Consider the following 25535-nt stretch of genomic DNA (forward strand, 5'->3'; position numbering starts at 1 on the left):
TCTTGAAAATATTTTTTTACAGTGTAGAATGATTCGCCCTACTATGAGTTTATCACCGAAATAACTTTGAAGCTGTTATATTACGGTACAATTCTTGCATACTGTGCCTTTAAGGTGACTGTGGTGCAAATATATACATCAGAGAGGTATCCCCCACCCCCCTCTTTCCTCATGTATCACTTCCCACATGCTCTACAGAAACATTAGTAGTCACAAACTCACAATCGCATGCTTACTTCTGTAAAATCATTATCTAAATAGGCCTACTTGTGACACTTTTTTAAAACTTGATTCAATCATTCTTTTCAAACAATAATTACAACAAATGATCTTATGGAAACATTTTTAAGAAGCTAGTGAATGACCATGTAACAACTGTGACATGTGACATCAATTATAGCAATAGCATGGGGACTTTTTTTAGAGTTGTATAAGCTTTAACCACAGCGTTTATTCCAATACCACAAGGAAGGAACCTTTTTTTTTAGCACTAAAGCAAACGACTGAACTAGAACTCAAAACAAAACAAATAAATTTTACATTTCTAAAATGTACATTTGTAAATTAATATCCATCTTAAAGAGATACGTAGTTAATCCAAAAAAAATGCTAATTTTGTCATCGTTTACAAATTAACCTGTACGAGTTTCTTTCTTCTGTTGAACACAAAAGATAAAAAAAAAAAAAAATAATAATAATAATAATAATAAAATAATTAAGTCAGTGGCTGCAGTCAACTGTCTGGTTACCAACTTTCTTCATAATATCGTGTCTCAAATGCATAAAGGTTTGAAACAACTTGAGGGTGAGTCAGCCTTTTTTTAAACTTGGTTGTGACGTTTAAATCGTTTACTAGCTGTTTCAGACAGATCCAGGCTCTCTGACCACTAGACTATACCACCATATGGGAGGATGATGAACCTAATATTTTTCAAGCTAGTGTCACCCTGAACCAGCATACCTGCTGAAATATATATCTTTACTGCAAATTCTGTTTAATCCTCCTCACTTATTGAAAATGTTTTAGTGGTAAAGTTAACTTCCTGTATACACTTCCCCTTCTGAGTCGATAGAAGTGTGAGTGTGAACGTGCTTGATGTGATCATTAAAAATGGCATTAACGCATCTACCTCTAATCTTTGTTGTGATGTTTATCAATCCTCTGATCTTCAGGACAGGTACCAAAGTAGATTCTTACCAATTCATATTTAATGATATAACTATATTTTTAAAATAAAATTGAAGAAAGAGGAAGGCAATAGTTAGATGTTTTTTTACTACTTTAGAAACATTGTTGTCTTTTACTGATTAACAAACTATTTGGATTTCTATTATTTGGTCCTGAAAATACATATGAAAGCAAGGAGATTTGATGTACCATGATTTCATGGCTTTTTATTACCACTAAAACATCTGTCTAAAAATGTTTACTGATCATCAAGTTGCACCACAATAATCATAAAATCAGTTATTTAAACCACTTAAGTGTACAGACAGCAATTTGTGAATCCTGTAACTTTTACCCCTTTGCTTTGCTTATTGTTATGTTCTCTGTAATTGCCTGGCTTTCATTTGCATGAAACAGTTTTCTGTGCTTAGTTTTGCCTTCTTTATACGAGTTTCACTGTAGTAAGCAGTTACTGTAAATATTACAATGCTGCAGAAAATAGTTTAATACCCATCCCGGTATCGACCAGGCTCAACCTTACCCTGCTTAGCCTCAGTGTGCAACCAGATGGGTACTAAAAAATAAATGGGAATATACTGCAATAAATGGGAATATACTGCAAAACCTAATGCGATATACTAAATAATACATTTCCGTAGTGCTTATGTTTTTCAATAATGGCTATATATTAATGAATGTAAAATATTTATAAATTAATACAAAATTACCATTCACAAATAATATTCACAAAGTTTTATCCTTTACTGTGTACATATATTGCCCATACATATCTCAGAAAACTATATCTTCTCAAGAAGAGTTGTCAATGTGCTCCTCGTATAGCAGTAAAGATTTACTGTCCTCTGAAAATAACGTCACATACAGCCGTCATTGTCAAAATAGCTGACAACAAAAGTGAGTACACCCTAAGGGATCAGTGGCGTTTTAATTGGGATCCCAATCTGTCGACACGCCAACTACGTCTCTGTTCCCTCCTAGAACGAGTGTAGTACATCCGTAACAGACACGTTTCATTCTGTAAGGGAATGCTTACTGATAAGTGACTTTCACGCTAAAACACCAAAATATTTTACAAAGCATAATAGGTCCTCTTTGAATCGAATATTCCTGTAGAGTGTTATGACTACTTGCTTTTTTCTCTCCACAGTATCCAGTGACATAATCCAACCATCAGCAATAACTGTCCAGAAAGGTCATTCTGTTCAGCTGACTGTACAAAAACATGCTAATGAGACAATGTTTGATTATTTGGATTGGGTATATGGATTGGAAAATAATTCAAGTGGTATAGTCTCATACGATGTTAAAAGAAAATCAGAAATGATTTACCCTGCCTACAAGGGGAGAGTGGATTTCAATACTGGAAACTACTCTCTAACACTGAAGAACATGCAGGAGACAGACAGTGGACTCTACAGAGCAAGAGCGAGTGGAGAATCAGATGTCATTGTTGGGCTATACAATATAAGTGTTGGTGAGTAATCTGGGAGTTTTGTTGTCAAATTTAGAACTTTACTCAACAAGAGTGTAGTGTTCAAATTAGCACAATTTAAAGTCAGTTTTTGTAAAAAAAAGAAAAGTTTTTTACCTTCCTTATAACAAATTCAGAATCTTACATTTCTTATACATTTTTTCCTAGGGACAAGCAGTCATGGATCAACAACAGGATCTGTTTCTCTTACTTGGATCATTTTCCTTTTTATTTTGCGTGCAATGATGATTTGACTATTTTAGGATGAAAATATCCAAAAACCACTAATAAATGTTATAGTTTTTGACTTGTGTACTTACATTATCCTGAACATTTCCAACAATGTTTTAATCCAGAGAAATCAGCAATTTCAACCAGTGTAACGCCCCGTGTCATTGCGTCGCCTATCAATGACATCATGTCCTTACGCTCGATTTCCATTTTACTTCCGTAGTAAACCAGGGATACATCAAAGACACTTTAATATATAATGCAGTTAATTGGACAGATGAGGAAGAGTTTGGGTACTTTCTTGACAGAAGACTAATCATTGTTATGTAGCTCATAGTCTTTGTTTGCATCTCTTTTTGTTTTCTTGACTTTCTACACTCTCTACACGTATACAGGCAGGAGCCATCTTAGAAAATAGTCTCGATAAGTCGATCCCCGAACGCCGTTCATACAGTTCAGAACTTCACTGAACTTCATACAGTTCAGCTCACTCAGCACGCCGTTCGTGGTTTGACTTGTCGTGACTGTCTTATTTACAAAGTTGTCAATGCTTCGTTTTGCATGTATGGAGCCTCATTATGTTACTGTGTTAGTGTGGGGCTAATTTGAGCCTTGTTAGTGGTATAAACTAGCGATTTCTTTTTACTTAGTCAATGCCCCCATTACTAGCATTATACGCTAAACAGTTTTTAGAGATAAAACTCTTTACATTCGATTATCATGAAAGCAAATCTCGATGTACCGATGTTTTATTAGACCAAAGGTTCATTTTGCACCGGAGTTCTCCTTTAAACGGGGCACGTCGGCAACCTTTTTGTCATGAAGTGCCATTTTTAAGTTTCTGAGTTTATTACTATTAAACCTGGTCATTGATGCATTTTAAACGATCAGATAGCTATCCGTTTCATTAAAACTGTTCGCAACGTAATCGTGTCTCCACAAAACTAATATAAATCTAATCGCTTTTTGCAAATTTAACACGTTTATGTCAAAGAAAGCAAGAAGATCAAGATCACAGGCCGCAATTGGAGAGAGAGAGAGAGGCATCAGCATTGGTAAGATAATTTATTACTTTTAATGAATACTTTGCTTCAGGATGAGACGACAGAACGACAATCTAAACAGACGACAGAAAATACGGTACACACGACGTAAGGGTGGATGTTTCTCAGGTCACCTGAGGATTTATAAGAAAAGATTTACTGAAGCTCAAGCCATTAAAACTGGTTTGGTAAATCGGTGTTCCCAAAACAAGTATGTGAACTTAGCATGTTTCCTAAATCTCTGCAAACATATTATATGTTTGTGCTTAAGTACAGTAAAAAAAAAAAAAAAAAACTCCAGTCAGTAAGGCAGATCACAAGGAGGAAGTAAGCTAGAGAAAGTCCAAATAAGGAGAAGCTCAGATCACAAGAATAGTTTCTCAAAAGAAGTGGGAGCACAACACCCAGTGAGCTTAAAAAAGACCCCTATTAAATAAATAAAAAATACATGTATTTTAAAAAGTATATAGAAAATACAGTGAGGCAAAAAAAAAAAAGACGCGCTGTGCATTGACCATTTCTTAAAATAAAATCACATGATCTATCACAGGAGTTTTTAAGCAGCACTTGTCCTCTCTGAAAGAGGAAGTATATGTGGGCTTCAGCTTCAGTTATCTGATCTGATCTGCCTCACCTCACCTCTTTCACCCCCCTCTCTCTCTGTGTCTAGAAGGTAAACAGGCCATGATATAAGGCAAAGTTGAAGATAAAAGAATGCTTACTGGCACTGCAGAGAAAACAACCCAGGCTCTTTTAAGAAAAGTTTGAGACAATTTTTGCATATGCTGAGAAATCATGAGCTTTAAAGTATTTTCCGTACGAAGTTAATGGTGACCTATGCATATCCCACATTTGTGATGCATGTGTAAAAAACATGGGACATTAAGTTTAAATAAGCTGATCTAATGTCCTAAAACTATACCTCCTGTACCAAATGCCCTGAAAAAAACTTGTAGCCTACTCCCCTGTTGACTTTGTGAAAATCATGGTTTGTTTTGTCAGTTGATTGGACTTTTTATGTTTATGTTTGACTTTAATCTTCTGTCCAATAAATTGGTATGAAATTTACATGAGATTGAGGTGAGATTTAATTTTTGGCTTCTGAAAAAAAATCTGATAGTGTAGGTTGACAAGTGCAGCGTTTGGTCTGCACTCACACACACAGCGAAGGGCTAGTGGTTTATATAAAAAAAGAGGTTAGAAACCAAAGGCAGTAAGATCTTCCTTTGTTGAGCTCTTGAAGGGGCTTGTGTCATTCTAGCACCACTTTGAGCAGTTGAGCTCAGTTTTACAGATGCAAGGACAGGCTATAAGACAATGACGAAGAGCAGAACAAAAGACATACAGTATAGGCTACAACGTGACTTTTAGTTTCTGCAATATGCATTTTTGGCTAGACCACTTAAATAAGGTTTACTGAGTGTTTCAGACAAAACGACCAACTTCTTCTTGACAAGTAGGTGCTATATCACCCCACCTGGATCGACACCATCTGTCTGTTGCAATGGAATTTATTCACCTTCTAACGCTCTTCATGACAACTCTTTCACGTACAGGTATGGAAAGTTGCTGACATGATTAATGGTCCACTTTACATCTATTCTTACATGCAATATGTTACAGCATTTCTTTTCCATGACTGGCTATATGTTAATATTCGAACATTCAAAATATTCCAGAAATTCACTTAAACTGATCTGGAGATCACATGACATTCAAGGAGTAGGTCACTAATATTTGCATTTATTTGTATTATAAATGATTTAAAACTGCCTAGGGCCTGCTGTAACACAAAAGAATGTGCGCTTACTCACAATATTATGTATGATGTCAAACAAAAGTAGATTTATTAACAAGAAAATTGTGAAAACTAGAAATAAGGATTCAGGAGTGAAGTTTGGCTTTGGACTTCGACTCAAAGGACACTTCCATTGAAAAAGAGCGGTTTGAATTCGAATCAGCAGTCGATAAAGATGCACAGATGTCAACTAGGCCTTGCTCTTTGAAGAGTTTTAGCCTTTCTGCTAGATTTCCGTTTCAAAGCAGGACACGCTGCACTGAGGTGCCAAACCTCAGCAGTAAAAACATTCACAGCTTTCCATGTTGTCACTCTCAGTTATCTTTACTCACAACTAGGGCTGAACGATTTTGGAAAATAATCTAATTGCGATTTTTTTAACCAATATTGCGATTGCGATTTAATATGCGATTTAAAAAAAAAGTTATTTACCTTCTGTATTAGTCAACAAAGACAAGCAATAGATCATTGTACAGTAGGGATGGGAATATTTAGATAGCTCATGATCCGATCTACTTTTTTTCTTATTAATTAATCTTAATAACTCTTAAAATATGTATTTAATTACATGTGTAAAAACACATACTTAAAAAAACATTTAATTAAACCAATTACATGTTAAGAATTTTAAATAGGCTATATAAAATAATATAGCTTCAAAATATAAAAGCTAGTAAATAAAGAGAAACAAACAAAAAAAACATTAGAAGCAATAAAGAAAGAGTGGTCTCAGTATTTAAAAGTAGGCTGTCTGAATGTTTTTCATTCAAGAGCTGGAGTGATTTCCCCTCAGTTTAAATATGCTGCATTCACACTAATGCATATATCGCTTTTGAAATTGTAAATGTGGTTTGTCCTGTTGGTTTAAGATATAACTGACCGTGTTTACATTAATTTCGCGTCATAAAAGCATTTTGACATGCAAGTACATTTACCAATGAGTCGCTCACGGCCGCATGCACGAGCGCTCTTTAAAGCACGCGTTAGTATTGTAACAACCGCACGAACTTCAAAGAAGGCAGAGACCAGCCAACCCGATCTCACGACCAAGTCGTACGAATTCGACGAATGATTAAAAAGTGGCTAATTCGTAACAATTCATACGACCTCACTCGTACGAATTAATACGATTTTGCTAAATCGTACATATTTTACGAATTGGCCAATTCGTATGAATTCGTACGAATGACCTACCCCTGACCCCGCCCCTAAACCTAACCATCACGTGGGTTTAGACAAATCGTACGAATTAGTACGAGTGAGGTCGTACGAATTAGTACGAATTAGACACTTTTTAATCATGCGTCGACTTCGTACGAATTGGTCGTGAGATAGTGTTGGACCAGCACACAGATGGCAATTACGCACACAACTCTTTATTAAGTGCTAAAATACAACTTCATCTGTTAAAACACGTTACCCCCCTGATTTAGGTTGTAGGCCGGCCTATTAGCCCGAAGTCAGATCAGTCCACGTCCGATGAGGATGAGAACGCTTTACCAGGCGCACACTTAATCGACCGCGATCGAAGCAGTCCACATTCAGTGAGGAGGTTGAGACACTTTGGTAGGCGCAGCACTTAAGTTGTCACATCGGTCAGGAGCTCCCCTATCCTGGATCATATTCAAAACCCTAACTACCTAGCACAATCACCCCCCACTAGCTGCCTATCTTCACCGCCGGAGACACTAATTATCCCGAGCGGCCGTCTAGCGTTTCCCACAAGTGTGAGCTCCCCCGGACCTCCTCCCGCAATACTCCAAAACCATCCCTTAAATAGACCTCGACTCCTCCCATATCAGCTGTACACATTCATTTAATTAGACGCTTCCATTCATTCTGATTAAGGGGCGTGCGTATTAATCCCACTCGTTTCCTTAATCATTACACTACCCCCCTCCCAGGCAAAAAGGACTCGTCCTCGAGTCAAGCAGATAAATCATAATCCATCAACCAGGCCGGTATCTTCCTAGCCCGCGACCCCCGTCCTTCCGTAAATCCATTCTTTGTCCCAGACCGCGACTCACGGACTACAGATTCACGCGGTACAGCCACCTCCACTGCGGGGGCAGGCAGCAAAGTGGAAACAGAAGGCATCACAGCCTTCAACACACGACCAGAATGCAATGCAGGGTCAGCCAGCAACGCAGAGTCAGGATGCAGCGCAGGGTCCGCCAGAAGCGCAGAGTCAGGATGCAGCGCAGGGTCCGCCAGAAGCGCAGAGTCAGGATGCAGCACAGGATCAGCCAGAAGCGCAGAGTCAGGATGCAGCGCAGGGTCCGCCAGAAGCGCAGAGTCAGGATGCAGCGCAGGATCAGCCAGAAGCGCAGAGTCAGGATGCAGCACAGGATCCGCCAGAAGCGCAGAGTCAGGATGCAGCGCACTCCTTTCCCCAGCCACAGCCGCCATTCGATCCCCCCCGACACTCTGCAATCCCGGCCTTCCTGAAAATAAATTACAAACATATGGCTTAAGACGATTAAAATGCACGACTCGCTCCGGCCTTTTTTCTTCTTTCGGGACTATTCGATACAAAACATCCGTAACCCGCTCAATGACAACAAATGGCCCCACAAAATGCCTTTGTAACTTTGGACACAGCCCCCGCTTACGCACCCTACTTTCCACCCACACCAATTCCCCTTCCGTATAAAACTGACGGGAAACTTTTAGATCAAAATATTGTTTCTGCCTTCCCGATGCTTTCAGCTGATGTGCTTTCACAGCCTCCACCACCGTAGACAAACTTTCCGCTACTTTCTCCACATACTCATTTGCCGAATCAAAACATTCCGTCTCCCCTACTCCCAAAACAACATCCACAGGCAAAACAATCTCTCGTCCAAACAAAACTCTGTATGGTGAAAATCCTGTGGTAGCATGTGTACTACTCCTATATGCCATCATAACATATGGCAGGAGGGTGTCCCAATTCTGCTGATTACTATCCACAAACAAAGACAGCATTGAAAGTAAAGTGCGGTTAAACCTTTCCACCATCCCATTCGACTGCGGATGATAAGATGTAGTTCTTGTTTTATGCATCTGTAACAAAGCACACAACTCCGTAAATAACTTTGATTCAAAGTTTCGACCTTGATCAGAGTGAATGCTACGTGGGACCCCAAATCTGCACACCCACTCACGTACCAAAACTTTAGCAACGGACTCTGCTTCTTGGTTTGGAAGTGCAACCGCTTCTGTCCACTTTGAGAAATAATCCCCAATTACCAGAATATACTTATTCTTCTCTCCAGTTACGGGCAAAGGGCCCAAGATATCCAACGCTACACGCTCGAAAGGCCGAGAGACAAAAGACGGCTGCAACGGGGCACGAACGTTCCCTGAGGATTTACGAGATGCGCATTCCGTACATTCCCTACACAACTTCTTTACGTCCTCAAACCACCCGGGCCAATAAAACCGATCCTTCACTTTTGCCTGCAATTTCTGCACTCCTAGATGACCCCCCGTAATAGAATTATGCAACATTCCCAAAACCTCTGGAACCATCACCTTCGGAAGGACCACCTGAATTTTTGATGCAGCATCTGTATTAAGGGGTGGTTTACGCACTAACCGCCCTTGCTCAAAGTCCAACTGATCCCACACGGGCAGAAACCCTCTCATTTCCACTTTTGTCTGTGCTTCCACGCGCCCCTCCTCCCCCCGCAACCACAGCTGTTCTACAATCTGTAAAGTGGCATCTTTCTTCTGCGCCCCCACCAGCTCATCCTCAATCTCCCCCGAAGAAAGCATTTCTCTTACCGCACAAACCGAAACGCCCCCCTCCAGACGTGAATCTGAAACGTTTTCACACTTAGCGCCAAATGATGGCACGCGTGACAGCGCATCCGCATTAACATGCTTATTTCCCGGGCGGTGAACGATTTTATATTGAAAATTGGACAACTGTTCAATCCATCTGGCCAGCTGCCCTTCCAACCCCTGAAAATTATGGAGCCACCTTAAGGAGCTATGGTCAGTGCGTAATATAAATTCTTTCCCAAGCAAATAATGCTTGAAATATTTAGTAAATACCACTAAACTAAGCAACTCCTTTTTCGTGGTCGCATAACGGCGTTCCTGTTTCGTTAACGCTCGACTCGCGTATGCCACGACCCGCTCCAAGCCATCCATCTCTTGTGACAGCACTGCACCAATGCCCATGTCACTCGCGTCAGTATCTAAAATAAATGTCTTGTGCGGGTCGGGATACGCAAGAACTGGCGTTGTCACCAATGCGGTTTTAAGCTGTGAAAACGCCCGCTGGCACTCATCCCCCCATTTAAATTTCCGACCTTTCTCAGTTAGGCGATGTAATGGTCGCGCAATTTCAGCGAACCCCTCAATAAATCGCCGATAATAAGATGCCAACCCCACGAAACTCCGAACTTCAGTTTGATTCTTAGGTACCGGCCATTGTCTCACCACATCTATTTTAGCTGGGTCCGCTCGTATTCCCTCAGCCGATATAACGTGCCCTAAATAACGGACTTGAGAAGCAAACAAAGAACATTTAGATGGTTTAACCTTCAGGTTCGCGTGGCGTAATTTACCGAGGACCTCATCCAGCCGTTGTAGATGTTCCCCAAATGTTCTCCCAAAAACAATAATATCATCCAAATAGACAAGGCAAGTGGTCCACTGTAAATCCGCCAACACCAAATCCATAAGGCGCTGAAATGTACTTGGCGCGTTACACAGCCCGAAACTTAAAACATTGAACTCGAATAGCCCCTGCCGTGTTATAAAAGCGGTCTTATGTTTGTCTTTAGGGTCCACCTCGACCTGCCAGTATCCACTGGCCAGATCGAGGGTGGAAAACCACTGGGCATGAGCAAGGCTATCCAACGCATCATCAATACGCGGTAAGGGATACGCATCTTTCCGCGTTACATCATTCAACCGCCTATAATCAACGCAAAATCGAAGGGTCCCGTCTTTCTTCCGTACCGGGACCACAGGCGCGCCCCACGGACTACACGATGGCTGTACAATTCCCTTTACCTGCATATCTTTAATATGCTCAGTCACTTCATCTTGCAGATGAAGAGGAACACGACGCGGGGGCAATTTAATAGGTTTAGCGTCCCCCGTCTCAATCTGATGCGTTATTAGCGTTGTCCGCCCTAGATCTGTGTCATTTAGACTAAAAACGGACAAATTCTTACACAATAACTCGCGCACCGCGCGCGTTTCAGCCTCCCCAAAGCCCCTTTCATGTAAATTTAGCCGCTCTATAAGCGCATCCACGGAGCATGTAGATGTATTATCCCTAGCCACGTCCCCTCCCTCTACCACCACATCAAAAAATAACTTACCCACTTTCATTCCACGCTTTAAAATATGCGTGTCATCAGTGACATTAATTACACGGATGGGCAGAATACCCTGTTCCACCCTGCACACTACCCTTGCCACCAAAAGGTCGCAATGGTTATAAAGAGAGGAAGACGGCTCTAACATGCCCTGGAAACTATCTGACGTCCCTTCCACCGCCCCTACAATCAAAACTTCACTGCGAGGTGGAACAGGTGTATCAACATGCACCATCACATCACAGGGCTGCATACCGTTATTGCCGAACAAAAGGGGAATTTGTTTGCCCATCACCCGACAGCTCTTTTGATCGAGATTAATAATAGCGCCATATTTTAGCAAAAGGTCAGAGCCAAGCAGAATTTCCTGGGGCTCCAAATCTGCCACAAGAAACTCCGTAATGAGAGTTAAAGAATCGAATTGGCATACCGTTTGCCAGCGCCCCAAAATCAACATCCTCCCCCCATTGGCTACTCGAACCACACCCTCATGACGTTCGAGGTGAGCCCCGCCATTCGTAATGGTCAACCACCTCTGTTTTGGGATTATTGAAACTTGAGCGCCTGTATCAATAAGAAGTTTGACATCACACCCACCTAATTTAGCAGCAAGGTATATCCCAGAATTGCCCTGGACCGATGAGGCCAACTGAAAAAAATTATCTTGCATTGGGGCAGGCATCCGGCCTATAGTGCCTGCCCCCTCCCGTTTCCCTGCACATAAGGGCAATCTCTCCTAATATGTCGGTTACACCCACATTCCCAACACCCGCCTCCTAATGGTTGCACCGGCCTTTTCCCAACCCCACTCATAACTGACGGTTCAACGACGTGATTTCTTACTAATGTGGGAACTGCCTCACGGAGTTGCTGCACCGATTTTTGTAACATCTGAACCTCATTACGAAGCGTATCCACCACCTCAGTCAGTGCATCTACCTTACTCTCTGTTGCAGAAATATGCAAACCACGCACTCGAGCATCAGGGGTTATCGTACATTTCTCTAACCCCTGAATAAGTTCGAATTCACTTGCAATATTAATTGCTTCTTCTAGAGTGATAGGTTTAATACTACGTAGTTGGATACGAGTCTCTCCGTTTCCCACATGTGCAATAAAATGATCTCTGGCCAGCAAATCCTGTGTATCTACACCTACTGAGGGATACGCCTTAGTCGCCAACCTCCGCAGTGCATTACCAAACTCACGTAAAGTTTCGTTTGGCAAGCGCTTGCGGGACGAGAAACTAACCCGATTCCACTCTGCAGTTTCACATGGCTCAAAACATTTACCTAAAGCGTCTTTCAATAAAACATAGCTGCGTTTGGCTTCTAACGAGAGACCGCTATAAATATCTCGAGCGCGCCCCGATAATAAAAGTGCCATAAATTTCAGTTTCATTCCGTCATTCCAATTATTCACCACAGCTGCCATCTCAAACTGCTCCTTCCAATCAGACCATTCCCGGCCCGTGCCGGTAAAGGTCTCCGGCATAAACACCGGACGCGCCATAGGTACATTTGATGATGCAGCTGTGGTTAAAAGCGCAGTGCCAGTTGCAGAGGTAGATGGAGTAGCGTCAGACGCTCCAGACACAACCCGGTGCCCATCCCTGCCCTCCATCGTTCGGCTGTTGTATAATCGTTAGGGATTATCTCCCACCGCTGCCACCAGTGTAACAACCGCACGAACTTCAAAGAAGGCAGAGACCAGCACACAGATGGCAATTACGCACACAACTCTTTATTAAGTGCTAAAATACAACTTCATCTGTTAAAACACGTTACCCCCCTGATTTAGGTTGTAGGCCGGCCTATTAGCCCGAAGTCAGATCAGTCCACGTCCGATGAGGATGAGAACCCTTTACCAGGCGCACACTTAATCGACCGCGATCGAAGCAGTCCACATTCAGTGAGGAGGTTGAGACACTTTGGTAGGCGCAGCACTTGAGTTGTCACATCGGTCAGGAGCTCCCCTATCCTGGATCATATTCAAAACCCTAACTACCTAGCACAATCACCCCTCACTAGCTGCCTATCTTCACCGCCGGAGACACTAATTATCCCGAGCGGCCGTCTAGCGTTTCCCACAAGTGTGAGCTCCCCCGGACCTCCTCCCGCAATACTCCAAAACCATCCCTTAAATAGACCTCGACTCCTCCCATATCAGCTGTACACATTCATTTAATTAGACGCTTCCATTCATTCTGATTAAGGGGCGTGCGTATTAATCCCACTCGTTTCCTTAATCATTACAGTATTTTAAAATGAAAGCAGCCTTCTCAGTGATTTTCATGGTTTTAATATATAAGCCAACTGCATTCCAAAAGACATAAATAATGCCTCTGTGAAGCATTTGTAAAGAAAATTCCCGCGGGAGAGAACGCGCACTGCAAGAGTAACTTTATATAACATCAAGCAAAGCAGGAAAACCTGTTCAATGAAGCCCGCGAATGTCCTTGTAATTCGGTTCAGTCCCGAACTTTATGAAATAACGTTATAGCTACTATGTTTTGTAAGGTTCGAGCGGTGTCGTGTGTGTGAGTGAGGAAGAGAGAGAGCGAGAAAATAGAAGCAAGCAGATTCAGAACACGGTTCGTTTCTAAAGCACGCGCAGCGTCATCACGCATAGTGTTTAAAAACTATAAGCTCATACTCGATTCTGAAATTCTCTGAATCGATCCAGGATTGTTAAGGAGAGAATAAATAACACAATATCACATACTTTAAAAATAAACTGTTCTTTTCTGAACGCCTGACCGCGTAGTGGTGCAAGTTGATGCTTTATCTTGCAGACTGCTTTTCTCTCGCGTGTCACGTGACCAATGTAATCGCAGCTCTTGCGATTACGAAATCGCGTTTCATCATATCGCGATTTTATCGCAAATGCAATTAATCGTTCAGCCCTACTCACAACCATAGGCGGAGTTTGATATTCGAGCCAGGGGGGGCAAAAAACAAAAAACATGCTAAATAAACACATATTTATTTTTAACCCCCCAAAAAACAGTAAAACAATACAATTATATTTGATTGCCTTTATTTCATTGTAAACAGCTAGAATAAACAGCCACTTCGCGTCGCATCTTCGTTAGGCTATAGGATCATGAAATGTGGACCACTTTTGCACAGTTAAAATATTATCTTCAACCTTAAAGTTTTTTTTTTCCTTTTTTCAAAACACATTCTGGCAATGAGAATGATTAAAAAAAAAGTAGTTAAAATTTGCATTTATACTTCATGAATCATTGAAAAAAAATTTAAAACACGGGATTACCTATTGGTTTTGATTATAGGGGGGAAAAAACTATACGAGTGCGGATTAGAACCTCGAACCTCCCGAGTCCCGACACGCTATGCAAAAGTTCTACCTGTGGACCATCACTGAACACGTGAAAATAGGGCGTATACTTTATATACTCACTATACTCGGCCATTGTGCTCATTTTTATTTATGCAATAAAAGGCGTATATACTTTATATACCCAGTACCCACTATACTCGGACATTGCATGCTCATATTTATTTATGTACATCAGGAAGCTACAGGACATCGTCTTTCAAAACATGACCTACTCGACAGAGAAAAAAAAGAATGAATGCGTCATTGTACCCTTTTGAAAATGCCCTTCCGAGTAGCTACGTCTCTGTCCCCAGCACATTTCAAACCAAACTGACGCCCATGATCGCAAGCTTCTCTTAGAGGTAGATGACACAATCGACCGAGTGAGCGATAACTGTTTAAAGAGATTGGGGTTGGTAGTTTTTTTTACAGCTTTTTTAAGAAAATGCGATTATGGCCGTTTCTTTTAGCACACAACTATTTACAAATACACTTTTTCTTTGTACTGCAACTTACAAGTGAACGTATGATAGTTTAAAGTTCTTTGTACACTTTTAAGTATAGTAAAGGTTTAGTAGTTTAAACAGGAAAATATACTTCATGCCTGGTTTCACAGACAGGGTTTGGACTAAACCAGGATTATGCCTTAGTTTAATTTGGACATCTAGTTTTTATATATAGGCCTACGTGACTTGAAAATTCTGTCAGTATTTACTCACCCTCATGTTGTTCCAACCCCGTAAGACCTTCGTTCATCTTCAGAACAGGAATTAAGATATTTTTGATGAAATCTGAGAGCTGGATCCCTCCTCCATACTAGTCCATAGGCTTCTTAAGGGATTGAAACTTGCCAGCCTCGAAAAGTTATTAAAGACATCGTTAAAATAGTCCAAGTGACTACAGTGGCTCAATCTTAAGTTTATAAAGCGACGAGAACACTTTTTGTGTGCAAAAAACAAACAAAAACAACGACTTTATTCAACTATTCATGTCCTTCTCTCTGGGCCTCGAGTGAGGTTACTAGTTCAACAGCATAAGATTCTGTTGTTGTACGTTACACGCATCACACACATGACCAGCGTCGATCAATAGTGAGCCTACGTGTGACGTAGCTCTACGCTATCACACTACGTTAACTGACAAGAGGCCCACATGAATAGTTGAAATAAAGTCATTATTTTTGTTTGTTTTTGTGCACAAAAAGTATTCTCGACGCTTGATAAACTTAAGATTGATTGAGCCACTGTAGTCACTTGGACTATTTTAACAATGTCTTTAATAACTTTTCGGGGCAGGCAAGTTTCAATCCCTGATGAAGCCTAGGGAGGAGTGATCCAGCTCTCAGATTTCATCAAAAATATCTTAATTTTTATAATAAGATGAACGAAAGTCTTTCGGGGTTGGAACAACATGAGGGTGAGTAAATACTAACAGAATTTTCATTTTTGGGTGAACTATCTCTTTAAAAGTTAACATTCAAACCAAGGCATGACACATTTTTTAAATCACTTCTCTTCTTGTTTCTCTCCTCAGCTTCCAGAAGCCATGTGTTTGTACAGACGGGGGACTCTGTTATACTGGACATACAAAATAAAGCACTGCCACAGTGCCACAGATTTGTCTGGACAAATGATAAATCAAAAAATGTAGTCAGATTTGTAAATCAATCTGGAAATGCAACACCTCACAGTTTATATAAGGACAGAGTGGATTTTAACATGGAAACCTTCTCTCTATCACTGAAGAACATGCAGAAGACCGACAGTGGACTCTACACAGCAAAAACAATCGGAGAAAAAGAAACAATTGTTGCTGAACACAATGTGTCAGTTATAGGTGATTGTCTGACATTTTTTCAGATCAGAATATCAAGAGAATCTGCTTTATGGATTTAGGGATATTGTTAGCAACACTATCTCACGACCAATTCGCACGAATTCGACGAATGATTAAAAAGTGTCTAATTCGTACAACCTCACTCGTACGAATTCTTACGATTTGTCTAAATCCACGTGAATCCACGGGCGGGGTAAGGGGTAGGCCATTCGTACGAATTCACACGATTCATGGCCAATTCGTAAAATATGTACGATTAAGCAAAATCGTACTAATTCATATGAGTGAGGTCGTATGAATTGTTACGAATTAGCCACTTTTTAATCATTCGTTGAATTCGTGCGACTTGGTCGTGAGATCGGGTTGGTTGTGCATATACTTACAGAGTAAACAAACTGTATTTTTTTCAATCTCAAATCTGCAGTGGCAAAAAACATCGTTATTATACGGAAATGGCCTAATATTAACAAAAATTAGGCTAACTCGCAAACAAAGTGTGGCAAAAAGCAAACCAGGAAGTCAGCTCACTTTATCTTAAAAGAATCCAAGTAAAGTCTCAAATAGAAAGTCGCTCAACATCAAGTGAGCAGAAAAGCACCAGAATAATTGTCTTAGCAACAAAATTCTCTTTAAAAAGTCATTTAACCCATATCTTCAAGCTAAATTTTCTTAAATATGTTTCAGATCCAGTGGAATCTCCTGTTCTGAACTGGAACGCCACCATGATCAGTGTTAACTCCTGTATTGCGAATGTCTCATGTAATGGTTATGTCCTTACACTCAGCACCAGCTACCACAGCAACAACTGCAGTCAAGCGCAAGTGACATCTTCTGAAATGCTGACTCTAACCCTGCATTGTATAGAGAACATAGTTGTTTGTAACTATAGCAACCCAGTCAGCTGGAAGAATGACACCATAGAGATCAACCAACTTTGTACACCACATGAGCTCAACTCAAGTAGGCTGAATAACTTACATCATCTATAATTATTGTCTTTAAAATGTATTCTCAATGCTAAAAAGTATCTCTAATTCAATAAGTATGAGTGTTCTGATGGCTGTAGTTGTTAATGCGATGTCTTGCATTTCAGCAGCGAATCCCAAAGAAAGCAACAGTTCTTTTCCTCTCCATTGGCTCTTGATCATCGCTGTTGTTCCACTGTTGGTTTTTGCTGCGATATCTGTAATATACTGCTCTTACAAGAAGCTTAAAAAAGGTATTTTTGTCTTAATGAAATAGAAAGGACTGCATCCTCAATTTATTCTAGGTACTCAAGTCGCTGGCTGAAGAAAAGGGAAAGAACACGCACAAATAGTCACACTTAATACTTTCTGTGGTGACAATAATGGTCAGTTGATTCTGTAAAATACAGTTTTTCTCGATTGCTAAGTCACATTTCTTGGAAGCTGCTCTCCTTTTCTCTAAACTGTGAACAAAAAACCCAATTTTCAAGCTACATTCAGAAAACCTCAGACTCTTCTTGCAAAAGCAAACTTTCACTTCAATCTGTGCTCAAAACTGAACTACTGTATGTTGTCAAATCGTGCCCCGAGCCAATCTAAATTAAAAACACTACTGAACAGTCACTAAACACTACGGCCCCGTCCACACTACTACGTTTTCGTTTAAAAACGGAGACCTTTTGCTACGTTTGCACCTCCCGTCCACACTAAAACGGGAAAAACGAAGACCTAAAACGGAGAAGTTTAGAAACGCTGCAGCTGCGTTTTGCGTTTTGAATCTCCGGAGGGCGTTTTAGTGTGGACGAGACAAAACGGAGGAGTTTACAAACGATGACGCAGAAGCTCACGCTCGGCTCTATGATTGGGTGTTATCAGTCATGACGTGTCCTTCCCTGATTCGCCAAACACTGTTTACACCGGCGCGCGCATGCCCAGTGTTGGTGAATGGTCACGTGATCTGCGTTTTCAGTCGTTTTAATGTGGACGGAGATCAATTCTAATACGCAGACAAAACGCTGGTGTGGACGGAGATCGTATTCGTTTTAATTCTCCGTTTTTAAACGAAAACGCAGTAGTGTGGACGGGGCCTACGTAGAAAAATAGAAAACACAATGCTCAAGACATAAAGCAGGACAGGAGAAATAAATGTTTATTGTTCACTGTAGGCTAAATGCATGTTGCAAAACAAAAAAAAACCTGTTCATTTAGCACTTGTACAAAAAGACAAAACAGAAATCTTGTGCATTTACACATAGCACTTGTAAAAACAAACAGAAATCGAATGCGTTTGCCACTTATGTCCAGTAAGACCATGTAAAAATAAAGTACAAAAATCTACATGGAATCCTAGGCCTACAAACAGTTAGACCAGCCCTCCATTATAATACTACAGTAACGTTACATTGGTACAGTGATGTACTGAAGTCTGAAACGTATATTTACTTACAGTATAGAGAGCCTAAGTCCCGCCCCTCCGCTTCCGGCTCATGGGACCTTATTTCGGAAAAAACTATGAATGGTAGTCAATGGCGAGAGACAACTTATCTTTTTATTCCATCTGAACAGTGCCCTCAATTACACATATGATGTTTGTAAATTTAAAAGATAATTCTGAAAGTCAAAAACGTCGCAGTTTGTCATAAAACAGAAGAGTAACATTTAGTTTTATGTGAAATTCGCTCTGTGAACTACATCTCCCGGGAAGCGAAACGAGATCCGCTGCTCGTGTGTGTGCAGTCTGGTACAAAACACTCAGGTATGACGGCGTAACGTTACGATTATAACGTAAGACTGTAGAAACAATGACAGACAGCCTCAGTAAAGTTAGTTTCATTCATTGAGAGAAAATGTGCGCCTTTGGGGTTTGTAGTCTTAGTAATTACGTATTTTCACAGTCTTATACCTCAACGGTTTTACATCAAACTGCGACTTTCTTTACTTTAAAATGTATCTTTTAAATTGACAAACATCATATCTGTAATTCAGGGCACAATTCAAACGAGATCAAAATATTTGTTGTCTCTCCCATTGACTACCATTCAATATTTTTCCGAAATAAGGTCCCATGGTGGTCGACCGGAAGGGGAGGGACTTAGGCTCTCTATCCACAAGTTTCCTACGCCCCATGAGGCCTTGCGTCAAAAGTGGGCGCGACTTCCGGTTGGAAGTAAACAAAGCGCGATTTGACATGCTTGACACTCGTTCATTCAACAGTTGACAGTCATTCAAGTTATAGCGATCCAAACTAGATAACGATGTGGGAACACAACCTCAACGAAATTCAAAAGGGTGAAATAACATTACCTTTACCCTCCGCAGTAGTTGATTGGGAGTATAATAATAACATTATTAATAATCAATACTCATCAAGGCATGGTGACAGACAGTTGTGCGAGCTGGCAAACAATTAAAATAAAAAATACACACTTAGTCATTGTGCTTTGGAGTTTATTCAAAATTATAAATGAATGTGCTGCTTGAATACATTAACTGGCACATTTGGAATTCTGTCAACACAGGCTTTGATCCTGAGTTTAGGTGTAACAACAGTAGCGAACAGCCAATCACATGCTGATAGAGTTTATAGAACATTAAGAATTTAAACAAATGTACACAGGAAGATTCGTCGTCTTTTGGGAGGTGATGGAAACTACGGTCGTTGGCAGGATCAGAGATGGGCTCTGGGAGGATCACTCTGATTTCGTTTTCAGCTTATGTTCAAAACAATCCCGTTTAAGCCACTGAATTAGTTTAGTCCGGTTATACATACAACCGCGAACAGCACATGTTGTCCCTGAGCTCCGTAACGACATCTCTTATAAAGATTTGCGTCTTTAAATAGTAAATTAATTCTCCGAAAAACAGCTAGCCTCTTCGCTAACTAACACACAAAATACCATTGGAATGCTACTTCCGCCGCGTCACCGGAAGTTTCACCCACTTTATTTTTTACAGGAGCGCCCCTCGGAAACTTGTGGATAGACCTTATGCACCAGAGAAACATGGGCGCCGTGATCTTTATTAGAATATTGTCTTTGAACTTCCGTTTTTGCGGTCGCTCTGTATATTTCTATGGAAACGCTGTCGAGGAGTAATTAGCTGATGAAGTGGATTTACTTATTGTAGAGTTAACAAAAGTTATCATGAGCATTGTAATGTTTATCATGTAAAGCAGTCTTATGTCGACCGGGAAATTTTTTACGAGCAGTTCATTCATACCTAATAGATACGAATAGATCCTATATAGATATCTATGAATAGATCGCTGTGAAAATACAGACCGGAAGCGGGGCGGGGCTACATAAGGTCTATACTGTGGTACAGTAGTATGTCATACAGTAATTGATGTCAACATTTACATACTGTACTATAATTTCAAAAAAAGGTAATTACCTGTTCTCTTCTCTAAATCTTCGGATTATGGTGAAGCAAGAACATGGTCAATCCCAGTAGCTCTGATTTCATCAGATATTAGGCTACTGTTCTTTGTCTTCGCTGACCACCTCAACCTCCCCTGACACAAACTCTTCCTCTCAGATTTCTATCCTGTAGGGCCTCACAAACCAGTGCTCTAGCCTATATGAACTGGCTTACTGTATATGTTTCCTCACATCATTAGCCACAAGTGTGATCAATTTTGAGTTGTTGTGTTCAAGTGGTGACACATTTGTGTTTGACTTTTGTCACCTGTGCTGACCATTATGCAGCACGGGTGCATCACAATGAAAATGTGTTGGCAAGTTGTGTCTAAACAGGTGAAAAGTGCTTATGGTTTTGTCAAAAGAGTGATTGATTCAATCAGTGGGTTCAGGCAGTGTTTTAGCAATTGAGAAAAACTGTAATACTTTTCTAAATCTCATAGGGGCCCACGAAGAGAACAATCAAACAATCTATGCACAAGTTCAGGTAAGATTCACATTATTTGCAGTCATCTTAGATAATAAATGCTTTTAATTCAAGAATGAATGAATCCTAATTCATAATGTGATGTTTTGGGGTTAATTTATTCTTACCTGTAGCCACTAGAGGGCGCTCCATGTTGCATGTTGTTTGACTAATGCTGAAATGTAATATATAATCAGTATGTTGCTAAATTAATGTAGACATAATAGTATAAAATATAAAAAATAATATACACAATTCTCTAGAACGTCAATTTATGCAGTAGAATTATTGGAAATACATCAAACCTCTTCAGTGTCCACATACTACTAGATATTGTAAATGTGCATAAAGCCTACAGAAGGGTTTGTTTGATTGGATTGTTCTTCAGCCAAAGATTAAAGAGCAAAGACCCCTGGAGATGTTGGAGAAATCAGCGAATCCTGAAACTGTGTATGGGGTTACAGGAGACCACAAACATACTCACAATACCAGTCAGAACATGCCTAGTGCAGAGGTAAGAAATAGACATTTACTTTCCTCATTATAAGACAGATAGACAAATAGATAGATATGCCTAATTTCTATTTACTGTAAATTCACAGATACGGGCAGAAGTGCAAACAGAAAATCCCCCCAGCACCACCTACAGTACAATAGGACAACACCAAAAAACATCACTTCCTACTGAAACAGACAATACAATTTATTCAGTAGTGTGTAAATCCTCAAAAGGGAGACAACTTGGTCATTCATAACTGAGGATGAATATGTAAAAATGTGGCGGCAAATAGTAGGTGCTGAGATCATCTGTCAATAAATCTTAAACATGCCATGATGCACAAGCATAAAAATGTAAGTCAATCAATAGTATGAGTGATAATTATATTGTTGTAGTTGTCTGATTGTCATTAAAGTGTTTGTTTAATTAACTGTGTTCTGACTTATTTTTGCAATCATACAGCTTAATTGGATTTATATAATATAATGTCTCGCATGAATATCTCTCTCTTTGTAAATTAAAGGAGTGATCCGGTTAAATGTGATTTAAACACTATTAACAATATTTTGTCTCATTTGCATAAGAGAAGATTTTCAGTCATATTTTTTTTCAAATATAACTCGTAAAACTAATGACAGAATTGGACTTTTGTGCAAAATGTATGTATACAGTTTCACTTAGAATAGCAAAATAAAATTGTTATTGTACATTAACAATGTTAGCCTATTTTTATTGGAAGTGTCTGGGTCAGCTGACTTTAAAAGTTATAAAACATATATATATATATATATATATATACCGGTATATAAGGATCAATAATTCAGTATGACAAAATGGTTGTAATTGGCCACAGAAATAACTGTATCTTTAAATATATTGAAGACTAATGGACTAAAGGGTGGAAACATGGTCAAAACAAACAAAATTTTGTCAATCTGCTTTGAGATCAACTGCGTTGAAGCATCAGCTAGGGAATGTCTAATTTTGTTTTAGCCTTATTGTTGCGTTTGATAATGACCACACTGACACCGAGAGTAGTATCAACTTATCGTCAGCTTTACTTCCATAACACTGTCTGTCTAGACCCAAGTAGATGAACCCATCCATTCCTCAGACAGAACCAAATGATTCAGCCCAATCAAACTCTATGCATCACTGAACATTAACTCAATGCATTTATAAACCCCACTTCAGAGAACACAACATTTCCCCCCCTCCTACAGGTTTTCAAACATGAAATGTTGACACAAAGTCCTTTAGGTGCCCAGGCCGAGAACGAGTGCGAACAGGCCGCGGTGAAAGACAAGGATGAGGCTGGGCAGCCTGTGATGGGCAAGCACACATCTCAGCTGGGAGGTTGATAGAGATGCTTGGAACCTGTGCAGGATCTATCTGAGGTCTAGGCTGACTCGCTGGGTTGTCCTGCCAAGCTGAGGGTGTGGTTTGAGATGTGGCACCTGTCGTATGTGCCGGGGCCCGTACTTTGCGGAGACGGCTTGCATGCCAACGCGTGCCATCACTGAGCAAGAAGGTGGCTGGGCCCAGCTGATGACTAACTTTGAGAGGGGAAGACCAGTATGAAGCGAGTTTGTGGTCTCTGTGGGGCCTGCGAACCCTGACCCAATCCGCAGCCTGTATGTCAGGGGCCTTTGCGTGTGCTGAGAGGTCAAATTTCTGCTTCATCCGCCTCTGCTGGCGTTCCACTGAGGCCCTGACCTGTGGTAGTGGGCCCTGAGGCAGTGCTGGGCTGAGCCTGTCGAGGGGAAGGTGGAGCTCACGGCCAAGCATGAGGGAAGCTGGAGAGACCCCCGTTGTAGAGTGTTGGGTGGCCCTGTAGTGCAGCAGTGTGTGGCGAATGGCCTGTGAGAATGTCCATCCCTGGAACAGGTGTGCTCTGAGGCTGTTTTTCAGGGACTGGTGAAAGCGTTCAACACCACCGTTAGCTTGGGGATGATAGTATGCCGTGCGGATGTGGCGAATACCCTTGTTTTTGAGGTATGTGGTGAACTCGGCCGAGATCAGTTGCGGGCCATTGTCCGTAGTGATAGTATTTGGGAGGCCCCAGCGGGAGAACAGAGAGTCCAGAAAGTTGATTATGACCAAAGAGGTCACAGAGCCGGTGGCAATAAGCTCAGGCCATTTCGAGTGCAGGTCATAGACAACCACTAGGAAGCGTTGGTGATGAGGAACTCCCTGTATCTCACCACATATGTCCAGCTGCAGGTGATCCCAAGGCTGTGATGGCCAAGCAAGTGGTTGTAACGGTGGGGGGGCCTGGTGACCTGTCTTTCCGCTCAAAAGGCAGGCGGCACAGTCTTTCACCAGGGCCTCTATGTCTTTATCAATCCCCGGCCACCAAACCCGGTCTCTGCAGCGCTGTTTCAGCTTCACAATACCAAGGTGGCCCTCGTGAGCCATTGCCAAGACCCGTGCACGTAGGGTGCTGGGGATGACTGTGCAGAGGCCGCGTGCCACACAGGTGTCGTTCCAGCAGGACAACTCCTGCTTTATTCTGGAAAATGCGGCAAGCTCCTCCGATATCTCATGAGGCCAACCGTTCAGTATATAGACACGGAGCTGAGAGAGAATTGGGTCCTGTTCCGATGCATTCTTCAGTTCTTGTAACGATACGACAGCCTGGAGGGGTGCGTGTAACATCTGAACAATGTCCTGTTCCACCTGGTCCGTGTCGGTGGTTGTGTGTATGACAGGGTGAGATGGAGTAGCGCGGGACAGAAGATCAGCCACAACATTGTCTCTGCCTGGGGTGAACTTCAAGTCAAAGTTATACTGGCGAAGTCGGTCGGACCAGCGGTGTAGTCGCAGTGGTCTGTGGCCTGTCCCAGATGTAGAAAGCAGTGCGGTCAGGGCCTGGTGATCTGTCCTCAGGGTGAAAGCGCGGCCATAGAGGTACAAGTGCCACCGCTCGCAAGCCCAGATGCAGGCTAATGCTTCACGTTCCCCCACCGAGTACCGCTGCTCCGTCTGATTGAGGGCCCGTGATGCAAAGGCAATGGGCTTCTCGACGCCCTGCTGAGTCTGTGACAGCACTGCTCCTATGGCTGTAGCCGACGCATCGCAGGTCACCATAGTGGGGCTAGATATATCGAAATGAGCCAACACTGGAGCTGTAGTGAGCTGCACCTTGAGCGCTTGTACCGCCTCAGAGCATGCCTGTGACCATATCCAGGGCTCATCCTTACGCAGCAGATGCCGTAGTGGGGCGGTGGTAGCAGAATAATGTGGGAGGAACTTTAGATAGTAACCCGTCATGCCCAAGAAGGAGGCAACCTGTGCAGCTGAGCTGGGTTCGGGAATTGCCAGTATAGCGTCTACATTTGACTGAAGTGGTGTGACGCCATCCGCCGACAGTCGGAAACCCACATACTCAATGGACGGTGAGGAGAACACACATTTTTCAGCATTGAGGGTTAGTTTGTGTTCCGCTAGGGCTGCGAAAACTCTGCTGAGGCGTTCGTCATGACTCGCTGTAGAAGGCCCATGGATAACCACATCGTCCAGGTATATGGCCACCCCCGGTATACCAGCCAATACCGACACCATGATTTTTTGAAAGCAGCTGGGGGCGGAGCTAAGTCCAAACGGCATGCGCGTGTAACGAAACACACCTTCATGGGTCACGAAGGCTGTGAGATTCCTGCTGCTGGGGTGGAGGGGCACTTGTAAGTAGCCCTGTCTGAGGTCCAGTTTGGAGAACACGGTTGAGCCATGGAACTGAGCAGTGAGCTCTTCTGAGGTAGGGAGTGGAAACTTGTCCGGGATCACTGCCTTATTCACTGCTCGCAGGTCGACACACACTCGTAGTGCCCCTGATTTCTTCTGAGCCACCACCAGGTTTGAGACCCAGGGCGATGCATCCACTGGTTCGATAATGCCAGAGTCCAGTAGTAGCTTAAGTTCAACTGAGACACCATCACGGAAAGCCAGAGGAATG

At 41.7% G+C, this 25535-nt stretch overlaps 1 protein-coding gene across 3 annotated transcripts; it reads left to right on the forward strand.

Moving 5' to 3' along the window:
* Positions 1 to 477: 477 nt before the first annotated feature.
* LOC120481654 (CD48 antigen) lies at positions 478 to 21985 on the forward strand. 3 transcript variants are annotated; one of them, XM_089131465.1, is made up of 9 exons: positions 478 to 1178; positions 2337 to 2663; positions 2829 to 5490; positions 15929 to 16231; positions 16916 to 17191; positions 17328 to 17450; positions 21059 to 21102; positions 21470 to 21595; positions 21684 to 21984. In XM_089131465.1, exons 3-9 carry the CDS (start codon positions 5439 to 5441, stop codon positions 21834 to 21836), a joined length of 1077 nt encoding a protein of 358 aa, XP_088987591.1. In that variant the 5' UTR covers positions 478 to 1178; positions 2337 to 2663; positions 2829 to 5438; the 3' UTR covers positions 21837 to 21984. The 3 variants fall into 3 exon arrangements, with proteins under 3 accessions (XP_088987591.1, XP_088987590.1, XP_088987592.1); XM_089131464.1 differs by having other exon boundaries at positions 17325 to 17450; positions 21684 to 21982; XM_089131466.1 differs by lacking the exon at positions 17328 to 17450 and having other exon boundaries at positions 21684 to 21985.
* The last annotated feature ends 3550 nt before the right edge of the window (positions 21986 to 25535 follow it).

The sequence above is a fragment of the Pimephales promelas genome, chromosome 5, assembly GCF_988280905.1.
Source record: "Pimephales promelas chromosome 5, fPimPro1.hap1.1, whole genome shotgun sequence".
NCBI lineage: Eukaryota > Metazoa > Chordata > Actinopteri > Cypriniformes > Leuciscidae > Pimephales > Pimephales promelas.

Coding starts and splice junctions, on each gene's coding strand:
- LOC120481654 (XM_089131464.1), top strand. CDS start 5,439: ATGGAATTTATTCACCTTCTAACGCTCTTCATGACAACTCTTTCACGT. Junction 17,192..17,324: donor ACCACATGAGCTCAACTCAA/GTAGGCTGAATA, acceptor CTTGCATTTCAG/CAGCGAATCCCAAAGAAAGC. Junction 21,596..21,683: donor AGAACATGCCTAGTGCAGAG/GTAAGAAATAGA, acceptor GTAAATTCACAG/ATACGGGCAGAAGTGCAAAC.